The sequence below is a fragment of the Drosophila kikkawai genome, chromosome 2L (assembly GCF_030179895.1).
Source record: "Drosophila kikkawai strain 14028-0561.14 chromosome 2L, DkikHiC1v2, whole genome shotgun sequence".
NCBI classification, from domain to species: domain Eukaryota; kingdom Metazoa; phylum Arthropoda; class Insecta; order Diptera; family Drosophilidae; genus Drosophila; species Drosophila kikkawai.
In genome coordinates, this window is record NC_091728.1 from 15,901,725 (window position 1) to 15,918,147 (window position 16,423).

The 16,423-nt window shown below is 38.2% G+C and overlaps 3 protein-coding genes across 3 annotated transcripts in view; 2 read left to right on the forward strand and 1 right to left on the reverse strand.

The window, feature by feature from the left end:
* Positions 1–16,423, reverse strand: part of dpr2 (defective proboscis extension response 2) — a 45,181-nt gene that overhangs the window by 14,111 nt on the left and 14,647 nt on the right. The window lies entirely within an intron of this gene.
* The window catches only part of piwi (P-element induced wimpy testis), a 64,606-nt gene that overhangs the window by 12,037 nt on the left and 36,146 nt on the right, over positions 1–16,423 (forward strand). The window lies entirely within an intron of this gene.
* LOC108076901 (uncharacterized) lies at positions 5,345–11,521 on the forward strand. The gene is made up of 3 exons (XM_017169941.3): positions 5,345–5,500; positions 10,839–11,006; positions 11,072–11,521. The coding sequence occupies exons 2-3, from the start codon at positions 10,926–10,928 to the stop codon at positions 11,378–11,380; spliced, it is 390 nt and encodes a 129-aa protein (XP_017025430.1). The 5' UTR covers positions 5,345–5,500; positions 10,839–10,925; the 3' UTR covers positions 11,381–11,521.

Consider the following 16,423-nt stretch of genomic DNA (forward strand, 5'->3'; position numbering starts at 1 on the left):
TTGCCTTTACCTGAGAGAGACTGAGAGGACTCATAACGAAACAAATAAAAACCTTTCAGTCAACTTAAACCGAAAATACAAAAAAAAAAAAAGAAGGCGTTGATTGTCCTGAAATCGATCTGAGGCAGACGAAAAATCGGCTTTTCTTTTTTTCGGGGCGACAAAAAATTAATTCAGGCCTCTTTGTCGACTTAATGACTTTCGAGACGAATTTACCTTTCAAGCCTCGAGGGTAAAATGTATAAGCTGATTTGACGGTGACTTGATTTTCCCGGTAATAATGGAGATACAAAAAGGTGCAGCGGACTCTGTTAATAAATAGGTGTCGATGACTTTGTTTATTTTATTGGGTATCTGCGAAAAGGGTCCAGATAGTAGCCAAAAAGGAAATCTAAGGGAATGCTTTTCAAGAATAAGAAAAAATTAGGCTTAAATAACTAAAGATTTGCTTGAAGAAATATATTTATTTTAAGGGAATTTTAAGTAGGTTTTCTTTTATTTATTAATATTTAAATGCAAATCAATTTAAAAGTTTAAAAAGTAATATAAATAGTTATTGGAGAAATAATATCTTAATTTAAAATAAGATTTCTTTCAAGACAAACCCTTTTAACATAGGCTCTTAAAACAGCTTTAAATTTGTTGTTATAGAATTAGGAAAATCGCCTTAGAACCTTTCTTCTTAAATCCAGCCAGTACACCCCTTTGACTCCCAAACCAACACCTTCACAAGGACGTAACCAAAGTCCTTTAAAATCATTTGGCTTAAAGCACTTTAAACACATTCCGCCTCGGGGATTCGCAGGACGACAGAAAACCAAAAAAAAAAAGGCTTTGAAAAATTCAATAAGCAGTCCTCTGTATCAATGTCCTCGAGGAGGACTCTAGGACTCGGGTCTAGTTGTCTATCTGCGGTGAGTGACTGTGTGGGGAATATTTATTAAAATCGCTGTTCACAATTTTTATTTTGCATATCAAAAGGCGTCCGTGGGCGGCTGTTGGCCCCAACATTCTTGTGCGGAAGCATGTCCCGAGAGGATTTTCCTTCTATTTTGAATCTTGTTTTTCTCTTTGGATATATACATATATATATTTGTTTAAGCGGCGTATCATTTTGCCAGTGGCCAGTGGCGGCACCAGGACATTTCTGAGGCCCAAGCTCTGGCCCATTGAAGTTGTGCTTTGCTGTGGCCAAAGCAAACGGGCCTGCAGCCTGCGGCCTGCGGAATCTCTGCTAAATGGACTCGGCCGAGATGGCCCAAGATTACCACCACCAGGACAGCCTGCTTGGAATCCAACGTACATATATTGTATGGCATTCGGGGCAGCGTGTTGAGGTTGAAAGTGCACCGCTTGAGGCTCTTGGCAAACGTCTCGCTTACATGGATTTCTATGTGGCCAGGAGAGATTAATGGCCCCAGTTTTCGCAGACAGCTTCTCCTTTGGCTCCTGCTACATCTCCTGCTCATCCAAAGGCGTCGAATGCGCATAATGGCCAGTCAGTGGAGGCAAAGTGGAGCGTATGTTATTTCCCAAAATGGCCAGCGGCTATTAGCTGCGGACAGTTGTTCCAACTTATCTGGGAAACTCTGCTGATATTATTGAATTTAACATGAGGATGCAGCTTCGACGGAATGCACTTTCGACAGGAGTTTAATATTTATTTAAATTTAAGATTTTACATTGAAATTGCTTTTAAAATTCTTTTTAATCATTAAGAAAAGAATTAGGGAATTAGTTTGGAATATGTTTTGGTTTTCTAAACTCTAAATATTTCTGGGATTATCTTTTTAAACTAAAAATATACCTATAGTTATATATAATATTATGCCTCTGTCTTATATGTGAGCCATATTTTTTTGGAACAACAAAAAAATATATTTTTTAAATAATTTTGTTATATTTTGTTAACCAATTTTAAAGCAAGTGCTTTGGGGAAATCAAACTAAACTCTTGCATTATTTATAAACTTTATTATTTATGGCTGCCACACAAAAATGTCTGGCATTAATCCATTTTCTTTTGCTCCAAACTAACCCAAAGGAAACTCATTTTCTCGCCACCCAGACCCCAGACTCTAAACTTTGCGAATCCCTGCGTTAATGAAAGCCATTGATTTAAGTCCTATTTGCTTACTCTGCCAACTCAGTCGCAAATTTGTGACTTTGCCAGCAAAGTTTCAATTTAATTTCATTAGCAATGCAAGGAAAAGAGAGACTTTCCGGCTGCTGCCTAAATCCAAAGTGGGAATTTGATAAAAATCGGTTTTTCGTTCTCCAAAATAGAGAATGAGACGATTCTGATCCTGGTCCTTTCAATTGCAGCTAAGACTCACTGAGCCTTTCGAGCACATTTGTGAGCCCCCCTACACACATAAATATTTACGACTATTAGTTTTTACTTGGAGATCAAAACTTTTTCGATTTACTCGCAGTCCCTCGGACTTGTCACCAAAATTTGCATATCGATGCGAACAGAAATCGAGAAATAGATAAATAGAAAATGTAGACGAAACAATTAAAATAAATTTTACACAAGTCCTATTATTTTGCGTAAAATGTTTTCAATATTTTATGCTAAATCTTAGCGAAAACAATTTTGCTGCACGACCAGAGTTGAGCAAAATGCAAATTAAAAGGCCCTTCTAACAGCTCGAGCGTGTCCTGTAAATCACGGCCCTAACCAGGAGAGCATAGAAAAGATACACGTCCCGAAAAAGGTTCCTCCAGCCTTTTTTCCCCACCTCCCAAATATGTCAGGATATATGTAGCTGGCGCTTGTGCCTGTATATATTTATTATTTATGTAGCTCAACTAAACGTTTTGCCGCAAGAATTATGGCATAATATGTCAAAAGGCAAGCCAAAAGCCCCACGCCTTAAATAACAAAGGCGGCCTGCTTTCTATGATTTTTAAACTAGCCAAAGAGTGGATACTCTTTCAGGGTTTTTTGGGATATATTTTTATTGATTGATGAGCTAGAGATTCCTTTGACAGACAGAAGTCTAAGATCTTAACAGTATTTTAATAATATTTACATATAACTTTAATAACTAAAGCTACCTTTTAAGTCACAAAACATTAACTAATAACAAACATACTTCAAAAATTTTGAAATATTTCCCTTAGAGCAAATTATAATCCATAAAAGCGCCTCCAATTCGCTGAGTTATTTCTTGTTTTAAGCCTCTAATTGGTGACCCCAGCCCATCAGTCTTCTCTGAAAAGGTTTCGTGTCCCAAAAAAGTATCGTATTACTGTTGTCTTATTCAAGATATCATCATCATGCTCCGAGGAAAGCGAGCAAAGCGGAATAAATATTAAGGGGACTTGGTCTGAGGCTGGCAGGGGCAATCACTTCGCTGCTAAGCCGTCGCTGCCAGTCGAAAAACTCTATAAATTTTAAAGCCGCTATTAGCCAAGACTTAGTAGCCGTAATAGCGGCACACAGAAACGGCCAGCGAAACAACTCATAAATTCCAGGAACGGCCATGGCAAGTGGATTTCTGCTGTTTTGGCATGAATTTAAATGTGTTAAACGAGCCGCAATGAGTCATCTTCGCCGCTGTCCAGCTATGCTATAGGTTTCCCTTATGCCCCGGAAGAAATCACCTTTAATCATATGATTTAAGGCATAATTTAAGACCCACAAAAGTTTCCACTTATTTCCACTTATTGTGTGTGGTATTTTGGTTCGAACTTTCTTTTGGGGCCTAGGAAAAGTTTTAGTTCTCCACAAAAGTTGTGTGAAAAGAGAGTAGGCCAACGCATACTGGAACACGTCGGAAAAACTTGCCAAGCATTTAAATCATCGCCTGCCAGAAGCACAGGGCGCTCAATTGAAAATTACCTGCACACCACCTGTACGTACTTTCAAAAGAATAAGGCAAATAAAATGAATTTACATCTCGATACGCGTGCATGTAATATACAAGGAAATAAATGGCGAAAAGAGATGGTTTCTTGAGTCACTTTTGCTTACTTTCGAGCGCGTCAAGCTTTTGTTTTTCAAATTCCTTCGAGGTTTCCGGCACTTCCGGTGGAACCTGGCTACGCTTTAACGACTTGTGACAATTGATGGGCTTCCTTTTGGGAAAATACCTCTGGTATATAGGGTAATTGTTACTAAAGGAATATATCTTTTTCAAGAGCTCTAAAACTTTTATACTAAATAATTAATAATATACACTATATATTTTAAGTGTTTGGGAGTTTAATTAAAGCGTGAACATAACTGTATTTGACATTTAAAAATTATCTTTAGCAATAACTTTATAAAAGAATCAAAGATGTTGCAGTTTTTTGTATAGTATAGATATTCCTCTTATAACTATCGGCATAAGCTGGCTTTCTAAATTGTCTAGAAACCTTCACATCCCTAAATTACAATTCTATATATAGATATATATGTACATACATATTGAAAATATATGGCGCTTGCGAGTATTGGCATAGAAGCAAAATAATGGCTGGCAATTTGTAGAGCCTACTTTTGGGCACGGCCAGACAATGAAATATTCTTTGGCAAACGGAACACACACTCGCACTTGCACACACAATACACGTGTGAGTCCCACACACACGTTTGTTTTCGCATAGTCCCCTAAGCACCATCATCAGTTGCAAGTGTGAACAATAAATTGTCATCAGCCCGGCTCGACTCGACTTTGCTTTATTTCTTTTCAGTCAGTCTCCTCCGCTCGTCTCGCCAATTTATGGCGGATTTCAATTTGTGTGTTGGGGGCCAGGCGCTTCCCTCAGCCGCAGCGCACATAAGTATGCTCTACAAATTGACACAGTCACACATGCAGACACACACACACATGCACACTTAAAACGGAAGTCCTGGCACAGGAAGTCGAGACTCAGTAAAAAAAAAAAAAAAAAACATGTGAAGTTTTCGTTTGTAGCTGACATTTATTGCGCACATCTTGCTTTCGCTTTGCCATTGATTTTTTATGCGTTTTTGAAGAAGTTCGGGGCACTTGGAGCCCCGAAATAAGTGTGCTACAGTTTTTCAATTTCCATCCTATTGTGGTTGTTTTTGTTGTTGTTGTTGTTGTTGTTGTTGTTGTTGTTGTTGTTGTTGTTGTTGTTGTTGTTGGTCTGGCTCCGATTTCCGATTATCAGAGGACACACTTGGCTTCATCTATATATTCTCCTCTCCCACTAATGTCGCCGAGTGCTTTTTAATACGGTTAACGTTCTGCCGGAAAACTAATAAAAGTTTGACTTCTCTCCCTCTACCAACTTTTCTTTTACAGCAAAAAGAAAATAATATGGGAAGAAAAAGATCATGAAAGCATTGACAGAACTACGACAGAAAATAAGATTTACAAAGTTGAAATGGTAGCAAAAGTAGTTGCCCATGAATACTCCGTTATGTTTGAGTGACATTTCAAAATTGTATTATTATTTTTGTTTTTTGCAACTTGCTTACAAGTTTTCGGCCATCAAACACCAGGAAGGCGGTTAGAAGACTCACCACTTGACACTTTTTGGTAAGCATATTTTGCTCGCGGTTGCTAACTGGAGTTTCTTTCGATTTTATGACACATTCTTGGTGGTTTGTGGCGGATTCTCACGGGGGAAAAACATCCGGCAGGGAAAGTGATGTTAGGAGCTTGTTTTATTATTTTTAGTACTTTGGTGGAAGGATATTATATCCTTTAAAATTTAATAGAAATGGATTTTATTACTTTTTTTACTAGACAACTCTTTTCAAAAACAAATCTTAAGAAACAAATCTAGAAAACATAAATAAATTTAGTAAATATCGAAGAGCCAATAACCGAGAATTAAAAATAGACAACGAATATTGGGAAGTAAAATCTATTGCCTTAAAACTGAGAATAAAATACTTAAAACCACGATCTAAAAAACTGAAAAACTGAGAAGCGAGAACCAAGAACTAAGCTTCCCGTTATACTCCCCATCATTCTCCATCTGGCCAATTTGCATTTCTCTCGCTTTTGGCTTCTCTCTGAGAACTAATATGAATGTATGGGCATGCAGGCGGAGCGACCCAGACATGAGGAGCAAGTGAAAACCAACTGGAGGCAGTCATTATGGCGGCTTTCACTTTCACTTTCGCTAATGTGTTATGAGGACAGAGGAGCCGGGACCCGGGGGCGGAAGGCAGGGGCGCCATTCTCCGAGGGCGTGGCCAAGTGGGCTGAGAGTGCCAGTTAGAGTGTGTTTAAGCAAATAGGTCGGCACGCAAACACACACGCAGACCGCCCAACACCACCACCACCCGCAAGCATCAAAACACACACACACACACACACACAGGCGCACTTAAACGCGCCGCAGCTTACATTGTAATCTGAAGAACTGAAGAACCGGAGAAGAAAAAACCACAAGAAAAGACGCAAAGTCAGGCTGCGGCTTGCTGAATCTTTAAATACCCTTTTTCGCACTAACAAAAGATTTTTTTAATCAATTAAAAAGTAGTAGTTCTTAAACTGAATAATTAAAGTTAATTTTCTAGCAATCTGAAATTAAAATAGATTTTCAGGAAGCCAAAGAGAATTTTAAATTCTTTGTCAGTAAGGATAGGTAATATAATATTTATGTATTCTTTGTATATGGTATTCCTATTTAAAAGTATCTAAAGAAATAAAGAAATTAAATATTCAATTAAAAATGCAAGTTCTAATATCCCTCTAATACCCTGTGAGCAGGAAAACAAGTTAATAAAACCATACAGTGAAGTCTTTAAAATTACAGAGAAGTCTTTTACAAATTTTAAAATATTTTCAAAAATATTTGTACTTTGTTTAATAAATACATTTTTTAAAAATACTTATAAAATTTCAGAAAAATATACTAACAGGTGTCTCTTTAAGTCTTAAGAGCAAATATTTCTTACATTATTTTATTAATATTTATTCTAATTTAAACAAAAAATATATAAAAGAATTAAGTAGAAATTTAAAATTTCTCTAAATAAATTTATCTTAAAAAAAAATAAATATATATGTTAAGTAATAAATCTTAATGTAGCATTTTTCGAGCCACCACTTTACTCGGCATTTTGAGTGCTCATTGCAAAAGTCAAAGCAGGAATTAAACTCGAGCTTAAGGCAAAGCAGATGAATATATATATAATTTTTTATATATTTTTTTTTTTTTTTGACGAAACCCTAGGGGAATGCATTTCTCTGCTGGGGATGAAAGTCATATAAGGAACACACACACTTGTGTTTAATCAGATGCGCATACATACATATTTGAGTGAGCATTTGGGTGGTCCAGAGTGTGTGCGTATATTCGTGGTGTGTGTGTGTGCAAGTGAATTTTTGTCGTATTTACACTTATTTCATTTCGCCCCCAAAACGCTTTGTTGACTATTTTCTCTGACGTAAAATTTATTTTTTGCGCCTTCGCCTCGCCTTTTTCTCTGTGGCGCCATGGAGCGTATGAGTGATTAAAAGTTTTAGCATTACGCAAATTGCGTCTAAGCCGGGGTCTTTGCTGGGGCTCTGCCCTTTCTTGGTTTATTTTTTTCCTGTTTCCTTGTCGGTGTGTTATACTAATTACATCACGCCTCAATAAACAGCTGACAGGAGAGACGTGCCAGGGCGAAATTCAGCGACTCGTCTTTCTGGCAATCTGTTGTATTATTCCCCTGGCCTGGGATTTCGATTTTTGCCATTTCAATCTACCAATCTCCGCCTTCCAATTATTAGAGGCAACAAACAAATCTCATTTTTCCATTCCGGCAGCTGTCGGTCACAACAAGTTTTCCGGAGGCCAGCTAGCTGATAATACTTGGGCAACCCGGAAAAGTTTTTAATCGATGAAAGTTTCGGCCCCGGGCTATCCAACATCTTGAGATTTGGTCAGGAGTGAAGTACGTGATTGAACTTTAACCCCATTGACTATAGCAGCTGCTGCATGGAATTTTTCTTGATTGGTTTGGTATTAATTGGTTCACATTTCTTACTAACTAACCAATTGTTAGTAAGGGTAAATTCTTTACTCTATAATTTAAGTTTGTAATAAGAAACTAGTTAGCATTGTTTGCTACGGAGGAATATATAATTTTAAATGAAATTTTTAATTGTGTTAAAGTTACAGTCATTAATTTAAATTCTTACCAAATCAAACCCAAATCTGAGTGAGTTGTCAAGCTAAAAATAGTTGGAATCCCTAATCGTGTCTGTACCTACTTTACTAAAGACATTAACTCTCGGCTACGTATATTATAATGCTAAGCAGATTAGATTTGTCCGTTGTGGCATAATTTACTTACGCAATCACGCATATGCTAATAGCTTGCCAATCCGAAACAGACCTCCGCCACAACTTTTATCTCGATGTGTCATATAAATTTACTGATGATTCAGGACAAGCATTCAAGTGGATAATTACATGTAATAATTGTTAGGCACACGCACACACGCCACCCGAAGGATAATTTCGAGTTGCCGAGCCAGATAGGAGACGACGACGTCGACGAAGGCGACATACACACTGGGAGAAAGGCCATAAATAATAATTAAATGCGTGACTAATTACTTGTGTAATATTGCCATTATTAGAGCTGAGACAAAGGCGCAGAATAAGTGCAGGGCTGATGAACGAAGAACTTGTCTGTTAGACACTCCCACACTCGCCTCGCAGACGTAATGAGCTGGCAATATGTCCTGTTATCGCCAGAAAAAGGAGTTGAAATTTCACTCCTGCAGGCGCCGCCGCTAGTCCTAAGGCGAATATGTGATGCCTTGACGATGATTAAGTTGACATCAACTGTCAACTTTGTTTTTGGGGGTCCTGAAATAACCCAAAATCGCACATGGAAACACAAATAACATGTGTCCCTAGGTGTGTGTGTGCGAAGTCTGCGTTCGTGTTTACCTCAAGGCCCTTAATGAGCCTTGATTTATTTCATTTCCTCCCTCGTCATCAGGAGGACACCCTACGGCAAAGACTCAAACCTTTGGTGGCAGCCAATTGAGTTCGCTTCTGTCAATTTCGGATGCCTCAGGCACAAATTTAACTTGTACGCAAATATACCAAAATATAATTGCATAATTAACTGGAATTTCCTGCATCTAACTTTGGCGAGATCTTTGTGATAATTATTTGTAATTAAATGTTTAGGCTGCAAGGGAAATTGCAGTTACTTGATAATGTAATTTGGTCTTAAAAGGTTTAATTAAATGGGAATATTTTGTAATCACTTCTGAGTTCAATTTAATTAAAGAAAAGAAAAGTAAAGTCAGATTTATTATAGTTAAAATAATCCTAGAAAAGTAAACATATATTTCCTTTAGAAATATTAATACATTTTAAAATTTTTTCAATTTAATTCTTGTTTTTATTAGCCTTATTGTATTAAAAACTATTTTTATTATTTATTTTACCCCCAGAATTTACGGAAGTAACAAAATCCATTTCGCTTCATTCTATTTATGAAACAAATTCAATTTATACCAACATATATATTAAATTAGTTAAGTAAATCTCTGATAGACATTCTCAGATAGCCTGGAAAATATTCCACTTATTCTCGTTAAATTCATACCATTTGGGAATATAGTTTTCCCATACACTCGACACTTAAATTTTATTACTTTGCATTTGCCAAGCTTTCCCAAAAGTTATGAACATTGCGGCAGGACGGCATAGCCCCTAAGCTTCGGAGTCTCCTGGGTCAATTTCAAGGATTTCTCTCTCGGCTTTTAGGGGTGTCCGAAAAAGTCACATAAACAAAACGGAAAATTTCATAAAATATATACGGGAAAAGTGCGAAGTGAGGCAGCAACCTTCGACTTTTCAGCTTTTCCTCTGCTCTCTGCATTCTACCTCACTCCATCCATGTTTATTTGTCTAAGCGCCAGTCGGAGCTATTTCTTTTTATTTTTCTGACTCTGTTTACACACTTCTTGGCTTGTGTTTCACGTGGCGGAATATCAGCTTTATTGACTTTATCACTGCAGCAGGAGCAGCATGACTTTTATGCTCGCCGATGGCAGCTTTTGTTTGGCATTCATTCCGTGGGTCGTTGGTCGATTTGAAAGAATCAGGAATCGAAAAAATTGTATCGGATAAACATATTCCTCATGTGCGTTCAATTTCGTTTTGATTTATAGCTAAAACGCGCTTCGCTTTTATTTGTTTACACTCTCGGAGAGCTCTGACAAATGAATTTCGAAATACTCGGAATAATCAACAGACATGAAATTGAGTCAAAGCAAAGTTTACTTTTAAGCGGCAAAACGGATATCGGTTTGCATTCTGGAGAAGCTGCCTGGGGATGGAGTTTAAAATTGTATTTATCCACATATATCGATTTACTTTAAAGCTTAAATATATTTTTTTATTTTATTTACATTTTCCTATTTCATCATTTTTAATAAAAAATCTTATAACTTTTATATTATGAGAGTGAAAAATAAACTTTCGTTCTTGTACAAATATAAAGAAATTTGATTGATAATCTTTCAGAAATTAAAAAAATGCATACTGTTGAATTAACCTTCCTTTCTTGCTTAAAAATTAAATTCTTTTTACTTTTATGTCAATTTCTAAGCTAAATATTTGTTTAGAAATTATTTAACAAACCCGCAACTTAAACTCTTAACTCTATTTTAAACTAAAAACTAAAGATTAGACTTTTGTCACACTCTCTCTGGCTGAGTAAGCTTTTCCGGTGTGATTACGTGTCCAAATGCTGTAGTTTCCACATATTGAGAGTAGTGGCGGGGTCTAAACGACAGCCATGAGTGGCTACGAAAATAAACAAACCGCGGGCTGGACTGGTGGGGATTGTGGGGACTAAGGGGCGAATCGAATCACCACACCGTCTATAATGTAAACAAATTGCAGGCCAATAAATGGTGACGAGCCCGAAGGCGAGCTATCCGACAGCGACGACAGTTTGCCTCAGGCCGCCGACGCAACCGCTCCTTGGAAATGAATCTCAAAACCATGAACGACTTGAAATTTGCGGTGGAGTTTGCCCACGACGAGAACCTTTTGAGCCAGGAGAATGTGGTGAGTGGATTAGAGCCTCTTGATGTCCTGGCTATCATTGAGTTTTCACACCTTCTTTCCCGCAGTCTCACCTGTCGGAATTCCTGGCCCTGCTCACCCTGAAGACGGCTGAGGAGCAGACCGACGAAGACTTTCATATTCTACACGAGAAACTGATGCGACTCAAGCTGGAGTCACATCAACTGGACGCCAATTTCCACTCACCCAATTACTACGCCCAAAAGGAGGAGCTAATCTTCAAGGTCGTGTGCGAAATTAAGGGTATTGACCACGACAAGTGGCTGCGAGACGAGCAGGGATTTGGGGAGCCAACCGCCTCGCTTGGGGATTACCTCCAGGACGAGTTCGTCTGCGATTATGATGATGATGCTTGAGTTCTCTTCATAGATTTTGTAAGAGCTTATAGAGCTTCAAGCAGCCTTTGTTTATTTTAATAAGCCTTTTACGCTTTCACTTGAAATTCAAGTTAAAGGTGAGAATTAATATTAAAGAAATTAAAATTGTGCTCAAGGAAATATTTACTTTTGTCTCAGATAGAATTGTTTTAAATCCAACTTAATATTCATAAAAGAAACTTCTGTTTTATGTTAATTAATATTCATTCTTTCTGCACACAAGACTTTCTTTTATTTACTAACTCCACAAGTTAGTGATAGCTTGGACACCACAAAAATCCACAAGTCTTTAACTTAACTAATCAGCATGTTTACCTTTTCAGCAGCTTTTCCTCCTCCCTTCCATCAAGGATCTTTTTCCCCTAAGCTTAGAGCTCAGCCCCAGGTGCTGCACAAATTGTCCTGGTTTAGTCAACAATTAATGTTTATCTGGGAAAACATTTTAATTCAGGTTATTGCCACAATACACACAACCCCTCGTTTAGTTAACCCAAAAGCCAAATAAGTGAAGCCCCCAAAATGAGGAAAAGACAAGGATCCCAATGAGATTGTACATGCGGGTGGCTTTGCCATACGCCATACCTTGTCCTGATATTAATTTAAACTAATGCCACAAGACAAAACACAACAAAAACACCAGGAAACAGAGGGAAATAACCGAAGCATTCAAATCCGAGACGTGTAATTTGCCAGCCAAATGGGGAGTGTGCAGGGTGATTAGGGTTCGGTTGGGGGGTGGGGGGGTTAGAAGGATGTGTGTCCCGACGACAAAGTGACTTAACATGTCAGCCGCCCGCCTGGCTGATTATTCCGTTGACAGTGAGAATATGCCAGAGCACAAAGATTATTTGCTAACATCGATGGGAGGCTGGGGTGTCTCATCAATGCCTCTGTGCCAAGTCAATTTAGAAAGGCACTGAGAGATATTTAGTATCTATCAATTATTTGATGAAAGTAAGCTAGGAATACTGAATTATTAGCAATAAAATGGAATAATAATAACAAAAATTATTTATTATATATCATCAGCTTGTTCCTTAAGCAACTTATACTAAATTAACTATCAGACACATTTAGCTTCCTAACTAAATTAAATTTAATTCAAATTCCAGCCTCTACAAGTATGTATTCCCTCTAGTGTATCCTCAGATCCTGTGGGCCTGGCAACCGTTGGCAATTTGGCAGTTAGACATGATAAGGTGAAAAGTGAGTTCATTTTTTTTTTTTTCGTTGTATTGAAATTTCTGGGAACTGGGAACTGACAGACACAGACAGGCGGAAACCTGTCGTAATATGTCTAGGAAATTAGCCACTGAATTAGGTGCTTAGAAGCGGCAACCCGGTGGCTTTTGGCCCTACTTCATTAACATTTAGTTAAACTTGTCTCTACGCATTTCAATGAGCATTCCTGGCAGGAAGGAATTTCCTTGTATTTAATTAAGGCCACGCCGATAAATTGCAATCGAATTTTAAGCATATAAATGTACAGAAATATCTTAAGCGTTCCGGCTTTTAAAATTAATTTTTCGAGCAAACCAACGAAGGACTTGCCTTGTTTTTACCCCAAACTTCATTCGTTGGGTGTCTGCTGTGGATAAGCCCTGTAATTAAGCAAAATTCGCCGTCATTTGGTTAGCGGTTTTAGGTGCGTGCGTGGCACTCTCTCGACTCTCGAAGCCCCAAACGTATTAATAACGTCAAAGTGTTGCGCATGAAAATTTATTAAGATGCCGACGTCGCCGTCAACGGCAGCCACTTCTCTAGCCTCTTCTTCGGCTGCCACCCACTTCCTCCTCCACTCTGTCAGCTGTCGCCAGCTAGTGGGTCTACGGCTTGGTTTTAACCAGGCTTTTGCCTTCTTCCCGGCCATGATGGCAGCTCGCTTTTGGGGCCACTGCGCCTGAAGGCTTTGCTTCTATAATTTGGGTAATTTATTAACAACACGGCGTATGCGGAATATTTAAAGTGGCGCCTTAAAGCGTGTAATCTTTGTAGATTTTCTAGCAATGGCCGAAACAGAAAAGGATATATAGAACTACTGCCAACCAAAAGATGATTTATATTGTTTTAATGTATTTAGTATGTAGATTTCTATATAATAAAGATTATTTTAACCACATTTTGGTTAGACATAAATCTGTGCAATTGTTTTTGCATTTCACCCCCGGTCAGCCAGGTTTGGTATATATTTCTTTCCAATAGTCCCAGACAAATGGATTTCCAATCGCTTTTAGAAAAAGAGCTTCATCTCCCTTTGATATCTTTTCGTTTTATGTTGAAATCTGAACGCCTCGCAAGATGCACGACTGTAAAATATTTTATTGCAGACATTTGGGTGCAATACAGAAAGCCATGGGAAACTGAGCTGTGCTGGCTGACTGGGCTGACTGGCCTTCGGCTTTACTGCCGGCCAAACGGCTCTAAAACTTTTACGCCAATAAGTCACCAGGCGACAGAGAACGGGGTGAGTTTGGAGCGTAGAAAAAAACAACAAACGGAGCTCAAAAGACGAAATGATGCTGGCCATAAAACTGTCCAAAAGTCGCACTAGAGCCGCCTTTGAAGAATTGCAGGACGTGTGTGTGTGTGTGTGCGTACTTAAATAAATATAATATATAGTGTATACAGTATAGTGTACATTTTATGTGCCAGCAGAGGAGCGTGAACAAAGCCCACAAATCATAAATTTAAAATTAGCCCGCCGCACAAGCACAAACAACAAACAGAAAAGGCAGAAGGCAGCAGCACGCTGACTAACAATAAATAATAATAATTATTTAATTATTTTATTACTTTAAGCCAACTAACAAATGAATAGAAAGCACGCGCCAACAATTAACAATACAAACAAAGCAAAAAAAAGGCGAACATTGCACCAGACCGCTTACACAAATACACAAAAGGCGAGTCTACATCCGTTTGCTTACTAAAGAGCCAAGTGGGGGTAAAACAAGTGGCTAAAAGGACCATCATCTGGCGGTGACAGAAGGATCTGATGGAGGCACCGACCTGTTGGATTTTTTTTTATCTTACAAGATTTGTATTGTGGGTAATAATAAAAGTTTTTTTTTATAAAAACGATGGAGTTATATAACCACTGCGATTAATTTTCCAAGTTGGGAGTACAGCTATGCATAGTGTTTTGCATATTGCAAGGTCACTCTGTTTACCAATCTGTCACTTGCATCGTCACACTACTGATTATTGTTTTTGTAACACAGTGTACTTACTTCGTCTGCATTCGCTTGCAAAATGTCACAAGTGTGCCAGAAAAAAGGCGTTGCCGCAATTACCCAGCCTGGAACACAAACATGAGCACAAAGCAAGAGCCAGAGAGCAAAAGTCTGTGAGTGCTCGCATACTTTTTAGCCGCACTGTGTTTGCCTATTATGCCCGAGAGTCGTCGTCATTGCATGGCTCTATTTCAGCACGAGTACACGAACTCAGGGGGCGGTGGGGTATAATGGCTATAGGAATAGGAATAGGAACACTAAGCAACTGTGTGTGATCGTAATTGTAAGGCCAACAACAACAACAGTAGCAAGGGAAATCACAAAACAAACAACAGAAGCTCCTCTGCTGTTCCAGGCAGCCCATTCATGGCAATGCGATGCCTACTTAAAATGTCAAAACTGCACACTCAGCTGCAAGTTAAAAGCGTAATTGTTGTGGGCTCTATGCAGCTTAGCTGCATTTTAAGATTTAATATGAAAATCTATAGGGATTACAAGTAATAAATTTAAAGCAAAATGCCTGGAAAATATCTTTGCTTAGACATGAGAACTTTTAACAGAAACAAGAAAAATGTCTTTTGCCAAATGCATTCCAATGAAAGAGCCAGGCTCAAAGTTTAAAGAAAGCAAAAGGGTTAAGTAAAAACAAAAGGACTATGCAGGCATTTGAATTTATTTCTTTTGGAATAAAAGAAAAATAAAATAAAAGAAAGCATAGTGCTGGCAGCAGAAATTCATACGATAAATGCTAAAAGTTTTCCCATGTCGCAGTCAGAGCGGAAACGGAAGTCGCCTGGACGTCATGTATGCGGAAAGGTCGCCGGGGCATGTGTTGGGCCCCCAGGCTCATAAATATCTTTAAAACATATGAATAAAACCGCAATTTTATAACAAGGAATTAAAATTCGAAAAGGGAAGGGTTTTCTAGGAAAAGGTATGGGGATTAGTTTATGAAATCCTTTAAAATAGGAAATTTATATAAGTTTATAATATTTATTTTTTCCCATAAATATTATTTTTTTTTTTAATACGTTTCCCCAGGCCTGGAAATTGTAAAACCCCCTTGCTGGGCAAATTTATCATTATGTCCGCACCATAAAATCCCAGAAACTTGTACAATGGCCCACAGATCGATCAATAAAGCATTTTGCCAGAGAAACCCGATTTCAATACCGCTTCGTCAGGCACATATCCCAATCGCAAAAAAGGAAATAGGTCAACCAGATTTATTCCGAATGTATCAATTATGAGCAGCGCTCAATCAAACGAGTGGGGCCTCCTCCAGTAAATCGAGCAAAGGGCCAGACAAATGAGCAGGCGTCGCTGACAGTTAAATTGGCCTAGAAACACCCACCAAGATGACCCAAAATATATGCTTCCCGCATACATATATACAAATTCGTAGGGGAGGCATTATAAAAGCCATTAATACATACATACATGGGAACCCCAACAAAGTTAAGGAGCAGCCAAATCAAAGTGTGAAGCCATATCGAAGATATCTCCTTCTCCTTCGTGGTCAGCCCACAAACAAATTTACTGAATGGCCGAGGCATTTTATTGTTTGGCCACAATAAAACTCCAGGAAAAAAAGGGCGGAAAATCGTTCATTATTCATTATAAGCATTCACCCACCGCAATAATTTTCCACAGATACAAATACATAGGAATGTATATGTATATGTGTATAAATATAACGTATACGCAGCAAAAGAAACTCAAGTCATTTATCTTGACAGGAATTTTTCCTTTTGGACGGCTGCTCACTTGATAGTTAGAAAACGAAAAA

Bases quoted from the DNA above. Each gene is read 5' to 3' on its own strand.
- LOC108076901 (XM_017169941.3), top strand. From the start codon at position 10,926: ATGAATCTCAAAACCATGAACGACTTGAAATTTGCGGTGGAGTTTGCC. The intron at 11,007-11,071 runs GTGAGTGGATTA...TCTTTCCCGCAG, and splicing joins TTTTGAGCCAGGAGAATGTG to TCTCACCTGTCGGAATTCCT.